This window comes from Corvus brachyrhynchos, unplaced genomic scaffold (assembly GCF_000691975.1).
Source record: "Corvus brachyrhynchos isolate BGI_N302 unplaced genomic scaffold, ASM69197v1 scaffold418, whole genome shotgun sequence".
In the NCBI taxonomy this organism is placed as follows: Eukaryota; Metazoa; Chordata; class Aves; order Passeriformes; family Corvidae; genus Corvus; species Corvus brachyrhynchos.
In genome coordinates, this window is record NW_008239541.1 from 53,297 (window position 1) to 60,148 (window position 6,852).

The 6,852-nt window shown below is 47.7% G+C and overlaps 1 protein-coding gene across 1 annotated transcript in view; it reads right to left on the reverse strand.

The window, feature by feature from the left end:
* The window catches only part of LOC108448440, a 32,465-nt gene that overhangs the window by 19,155 nt on the left and 6,458 nt on the right, over positions 1 to 6,852 (reverse strand). The window contains exons 4-6 of the mRNA XM_017741317.1: positions 5,150 to 5,257; positions 1,743 to 1,830; positions 5 to 101 (exon numbers count right to left, since the gene is read on the reverse strand). Of these exons, the coding sequence (XP_017596806.1) occupies positions 5 to 101; positions 1,743 to 1,830; positions 5,150 to 5,257 (293 nt within the window). The remainder of the gene's footprint in view (positions 1 to 4; positions 102 to 1,742; positions 1,831 to 5,149; positions 5,258 to 6,852) is intronic.

Sequence of the window (6,852 nt, forward strand, 5' to 3'; positions counted from 1 at the left end):
TGGGGCTGCACCAGCGGGCCCGGGGCCGTGTCCCAGTCCCGCAGGCGGCTCCCGGCGCAATCCCACAGGGAATCCACCAGGTAAGCGGCGTGCTCGTGGAGCTGGGGAGGGGATTTGGGATGAGGATCCCGAAAATCCCCGGAATTCCCAACATTCCCAAAAAAATCCCACAAGAATTCCCCAAAATCCTCCAAAAAATCCCCCAAAATCCCATAAAAACCCCCAAAAATTCCCCCCAAACTCCCCCAGATCAGCGGGAATTCGGCGTTCTCGTGGAGCTGGGGATGGGATTTGGGATGAGGATCCCGAAAATTCCCAGAATTCCCAACATTCCATCAGAATTCCCCCTAAAATTCATCAAAATTCCCCAAAAATCCCCCAGAATTCCATCCAGATTCTACCCAAAAAGGACCAAATTCCCCAAAAATCTCAGCCAGGAACCCTCAGTTCCGGCCCAGATCGGTGGGAACGGGATTTGGGATGAGGATCCCAAAAATTCCATCGGAATTCCCAAAAATCCCATCGGAATTCCCAAAAAAATGAGTCACAATTCCCCCAAAATTCCCTCAAAACTCATCAGAATTCCTTTAAAAAGCCCCAAAATTCCCCCCAAATTCCCGGGAATTCGGGATCAGGAACAGGATTGGGAACTGAGACCCCCAAATTCCATCGGAATTCCCCAAAAAATCCCCAAAATCCCCCAAATTCCCTGGAAAAGCCCCAGAATTTCCCAAAAAACCTCAAAATTCCCTCAAAATTCCCAAATTCCCCCTAAAATTCTCTGGGAATTCGGGATCAGGAATGGGATTGGGAACCAGGACCCCAAAAATCTCTCAAAATTCCCAAAAAATTCCCCCAATATTTCCCAAAGAATCCAAAAAAATTCCCTGGAAAAGCCCCAAAATTCCCTCAAAAACCCCTCAAAATTCCCAAATTCCTCCAAAAATTCTCTGGGAATTTGGAATCAGGAATGGGATTGGGAACCAGGACCCCCAAATTCCCTCAGAATTCCCAAAAAATCCCCCAAATCCCCTAAATTCCATGGAAAAGCCCCAGAATTCCCAAAAAACCCTCAAAATTCTCTCAAAAACCCCTCAAAATTCCCTCAAAATTCCCAAATTCCCTCAAAATTCTCTGGGAATTCAGGATCAGGAATGGGATTGGGACCCAGAACCCCCAAATTCCCTCAGAATTCCCAAAAAATTCCCCCCCCCATAAAAATTCCCAAGAAAATTGCCCCCAAAAAATCCAAAAAATGCAAAAAGAATCCAAAAAAATTCCCTGGAAAAGCTCCAAAATTCCCTCAAAAACCCCTCAAAATTCCCAAATTCCCCCTAAAATTCCCAGGAATTCAGGATCAGGGACGGGATTGGGACCCAGAACCCCCAAATTCCCTCAGAATTCCCAAAAAATCCCCCAAATCTCCTGGAAAAGCCCCAAAATCCCCAAAAAAACCTCAAAATTCCCTCAAAATTCCCAAATTCCCCCTAAAATTCCCAGGAATTCAGGATCAGGGACGGGATTGGGACCCAGAACCCCCAAATTCCCTCAGAATTCCCAAAAAATTCCCTCCCCATAAAAATTCCCAAGAACATTGCCCCCAAAAAATCCAAAAAAATTGCAAAAAAATGCAAAAAAATCCCCAAAAAAATCCAAAAAAAATCCAAAAAAAATCCCAAAAAATGCCCGAAATTCCCAAATTTCCCCGGAATTCGCCCCAAATTCCCGCGGAATTCCCGGACCTGGGAGTCGAGGAAGAAGTCGACGAGGAGCACGAGGAAGCTCCGGTTGTCGCCGGCGCCGTTCCCGCGTTTCTGGGGGTCCAGGAGCCTGGGCAAGGGGGAAATTGGGGAAAAACCCAGGGAAATTGGGAAAAATGGGGAAGAATGGGGGGAAAATGGAGGGAAAAAGGGGGAAAAAGGGGGGGAAATGGGGAGAAAATGGGAAAAATTGGGGAAAAATAGGGGAAAATGGAAAAAATTGGGGGAAAAATGGGGAGAAATGGGGAAAAAATGGGGAAAAATGGGGAAAAAATGGGGAAAATGGGGAAAATCAGGGAAAAAATGGGGACAATCAAGTAAAAATAGAGAAAATCAGGGAAAAATTGGTGAAAATGGGGAAAAATGGGGAAAAATGGGGAAAAAGGAAAAAATAAGGAAAAATGGGGAAAAAATGGGGGGAAAGGGGAAAAATGGGGAAAATCAGGGAAAAAATGGGGACAATCAAGTAAAAATAGAGAAAATCAGGGAAAAATGGAAGCTCCGGTTGTCGCCGGCGCCGTTCCCGCGTTTCTGGGGGTCCAGGAGCCTGGGCAAGGGGGAAATTGGGGAAAAACCCAGGGAAATTGGGAAAAATGGGGAAGAATGGGGGGAAAATGGAGGGAAAAAGGGGGAAAAAGGGGGGGAAATGGGGAGAAAATGGGAAAAATTGGGGAAAAATAGGGGAAAATGGAAAAAATTGGGGGAAAAATGGGGAGAAATGGGGAAAAAATGGGGAAAATGGGAAAAAATGGGGAAAAAATGGGAGAAAAATTGGAAAAATGGGGGAAAAAGGGGGAAAAAGGGGGAAAAAAGGGGGGAAATGGGAGGAAAATGGGAAAAAATGGGGGAAAATGGTGGAAAAAATGGGGAAAAATGAGGGAAAATGGAAAAATGGGGAGAAACGGGGGGAAATGGGGAAAAATGGGGGAAAAAATGGGAAAAATGGGAGAAAAATAGGAAAAAATGGGGGGGAAAAGGGGGGAAAAAAGGGAAAATGGGGAAAAATGGGAAAAATGGGGAGAAACAGGGAAAAATGGGAAAAAATAGGAAATAGGAAAAAATGGGGGATAATGGGATTGGGGTGAGAAAAAATGGGGAAAATTGGGGGGAAAATGGAAAAAATGGGAAAAAATAGGAGGGAATTGGAAAAAATGGGGAATTTTGGGAATGGGAATAGGGAAAAATAGGTAAAAACGGGGAAAAATGGGAAAAAATGGGAAAAAAGAGGAGGAAATGGGAAAAAGTGGGGGGAAAATGGGATTGGGATGGAGTAAAATAAAGGAAAAAATGGGGAAAAATTAGGAGGAAACGGGGAAAAAGGGGAATTTTGGGAATGGGAATGGGGAAAAAATGGGGGAAATGGGGGGAAAATGGGAAAAACAGGAATGGGATGAGGGAAAATCAGGAAAAAGCAAACTGGAATGGGGGAAAAACAGGGAGAAAATGGGACAAACGGGGAAAAATGGGAAAAAAAGGGGAAAAAATGGATGGGGAAAAATTAGGAGGAAACGGGGAAAAAGGGGAATTTTGGGAATGGGAATGGGGAAAAAATGGGGGAAATGGGGGGAAAATGGGAAAAACAGGAATGGGATGAGGGAAAATCAGGAAAAAGCAAACTGGAATGGGGGAAAAACAGGGAGAAAATGGGACAAACGGGGAAAAATGGGAAAAAAAGGGGAAAAAATGGGAAAAAATGGGGGGGAATAGGGAAAAAAAAAAGGGGGGGAAATGGGGAGAAAATGGGAAAAATTGGGGAAAAATAGGGGAAGATGGGGAAAAAATGGGAAAATGGGAAAAAATGGGGAAAAAATGGGAGAAAAATTGGAAAAAATAGGAAAAAAAGGAAAAATGAGGGGAAAATTGGAAAAATGGGGGAAAAAGGGGGGAAATGGGAGGAAAATGGGGGGAAAATGGGGGAAAAATAGGAGGAAACAGGGAAAATGGGGAATTTTGGGAATGGGAATGGGGAAAAAATGGGGGAAATGGGAAAAACAGGAATGGGGTGAGGGAAAAAGGCGGAAAAACAGGGAAAAAATAGGAAAAATGGAGAAAAAATAGGAAAAAATAGGGGGGAATGGGGAAAAAAGGGGGAAAATGGGAAAAAATGGGAAAAATGGGGGGAAATGGGGAAAAATGGGGGGAAATGGGGAAAGCTTTCTGGGGCCAGCATTCCCAGCTTTTTGGGGCCAACATTCCCAGCTTTCCAGGCCAGCATTCCCAGCTTTCTGGGGCCAGCATTCCCAGCTTTTTGGGGCCAACATTCCCAGCTTTCCAGGCCAGCATTCCCAGCTTTCTGGGGCCAGCATTCCCAGCTTTTTGGGGCCAACATTCCCAGCTTTCCAGGCCAGCATTCCCAGCTTTCTGGGGCCAGCATTCCCAGCTTTTTGGGGCCAACATTCCCAGCTTTCCAGGCCAGCATTCCCAGCTTTCTGGGGCCAGCATTCCCAGCTTTTTGGGGCCAACATTCCCAGCTTTCCAGGCCAGCATTCCCAGCTTTCTGGGGCCAGCATTCCCAGCTTTTTGGGGCCAACATTCCCAGCTTTCCAGGCCAGCATTCCCAGCTTTCTGGGGCCAGCATTCCCAGCTTTTTGGGGCCAACATTCCCAGCTTTCCAGGCCAGCATTCCCAGCTTTCTGGGGCCAGCATTCCCAGCTTTTTGGGGCCAACATTCCCAGCTTTCCAGGCCAGCATTCCCAGCTTTCTGGGGCCAGCATTCCCAGCTTTTTGGGGCCAACATTCCCAGCTTTCCAGGCCAGCATTCCCAGCTTTCTGGGGCCAGCATTCCCAGCTTTTTGGGGCCAACATTCCCAGCTTTCCAGGCCAGCATTCCCAGCTTTCTGGGGCCAGCATTCCCAGCTTTTTGGGGCCAACATTCCCAGCTTTCCAGGCCAGCATTCCCAGCTTTCTGGGGCCAGCATTCCCAGCTTTTTGGGGCCAACATTCCCAGCTTTCCAGGCCAGCATTCCCAGCTTTCTGGGGCCAGCATTCCCAGCTTTTTGGGGCCAACATTCCCAGCTTTCCAGGCCAGCATTCCCAGCTTTCTGGGGCCAGCATTCCCAGCTTTTTGGGGCCAACATTCCCAGCTTTCCAGGCCAGCATTCCCAGCTTTCTGGGGCCAGCATTCCCAGCTTTTTGGGGCCAACATTCCCAGCTTTCCAGGCCAGCATTCCCAGCTTTCTGGGGCCAGCATTCCCAGCTTTTTGGGGCCAACATTCCCAGCTTTCCAGGCCAGCATTCCCAGCTTTCTGGGGCCAGCATTCCCAGCTTTTTGGGGCCGGCATTCCCAGCTTTTTGGGGCCAACATTCCCAGCTTTCCAGGCCAGCATTCCCAGCTTTTTGGGGCCAGCATTCCCAGCTTTTTGGGGCCAGCATTCCCGCTTTTCCCTCACCTGTGGAACAGGAATTCCCCGGCAGCCGAGGCCAGGGCGCGGCTGGAGACGAAAACCACGGGAAAAAGGCTCCGGCAATCCTCGGCCGACAGCGCCTCCTCCAGATTCCTGGGAATTCCGGCAGCTCCAGGACCCCCCAATTCCCAATTTTCCCCACTCCCAACCCCTTTTCCACCAGAATTCCCCCCAAATTCCCAAAAATTTGGGGATTTTAGGACTCCTGGATCCCAGTTCCCAATTTTCCCATCCCTGAATTCCCAAATTCCCTCAAATTCCAGGAATTTTCGGACTCCTGCACCCCAAATTCCCCATTTTCCCCCATTCCCAATTATTTTTCCACCAAATTCCCGGGAATTCCGGGACTTTTGGGACTCCAGGACCCCAAATTCCCCATTTTCCCTCATTCCCAGCCCCTTTTCCATCCGAATTTCCCACAAATTCCCAGAAATTTGGGGATTTTGGGACTCCTGCACTCCAAATTCCCCATTTTCCCCCATTCCCAATTATTTTCCCACCAAATTCCCAGGAATTCCGGAGTTTTGGGACTCCTGCACCCCAAATTCCCAATTTTCCCATCCCTGAATTCCCAAATTTCCCCCCAAATCCGGGATTTTGGTGCTCCCCAGCCCCGTCCCAGCCCCTCCCCCCTCTTTGTTTTCCCTTTTTTTCCCAATTCCCGGAATTCTGAGCTCAAAATTTGGGATGAGGCCAAGGGAATTTGGCTCTTAAAGGGACCACACCCAAATTCCGGGGTGGTTGTTTTTGCTCGGGAAATGAATCCAAATCCCGGGATAAAAACAAATCCTCATCCCAAACTTCCCAAAATTCCCCCAAACTTCCCAAAATTCCCCCAAATTCCTCCCAAATTCCCCAAAATTCCTCCTAAATTCCCTTCCTGAAGCTCTGAACAATCCCAGGGCATTTGGGGATGCTCCAACCCCAACGAATCCCAAATTTTCCACCCCAGGACCCCCTAAATTCCCCCCAAAATTCCCAAAATCCTCCCAAAATCCCCCCAAATTCCCTTCCCGGAGCTCTGGATGATCCCAAAGGATTTGGGGATGCTCCAAACCCCCAAAATCTCCCCAAAAATTCCCCCAAATTCCCCAAAAATTCCCCAAAATCTCCCCAGAATCTCCCAAAAATCTCCCCAAAATCCCTCCAAATTTCCTTCCTGGAGCTCTGGACGATTCCAAAGGATTTGGGGATGCTCCAAACCCCCAAAATCAACCAAAATCTCCCAAAAAATCACCAAAACCTCCCAAAAATCCCCCAAAAATCCCCCAAAATCTCTCAAGAACTCCCCAAAATCCCCCCAAGTTCCTCCCAAATTCCCTTCCTGGAACTCTGAACAATCCCAAAGGATTTGGGGATGCTCCAAACCCCCCAAATCCCCCAAAACCTCCCAAAAATCCCCCCAATTCCTCCCAAAACTCTCCAAAATCTCCCAAAACCTCCTGAAAATCTCCCAAAACCTCCCCAAAATCTCCCAAAACTTCCTGAAAATCTCCCAAAAACTCCCCAAAATCTCCCAAAAACTCCCCAGAATCTCCCAAAACTTCCGGAAAACCTCCCAAAAACTCCCCAAAATCTCCCAAAACTTCCTGAAAATCTCCCAAAAACTCCCCAAAATCTCCCAAAAACTCCTCAAAATCTCCCCAAAATCTCCCAAAAATTCCCCAAAATCTCCCAAAAACTCCCCA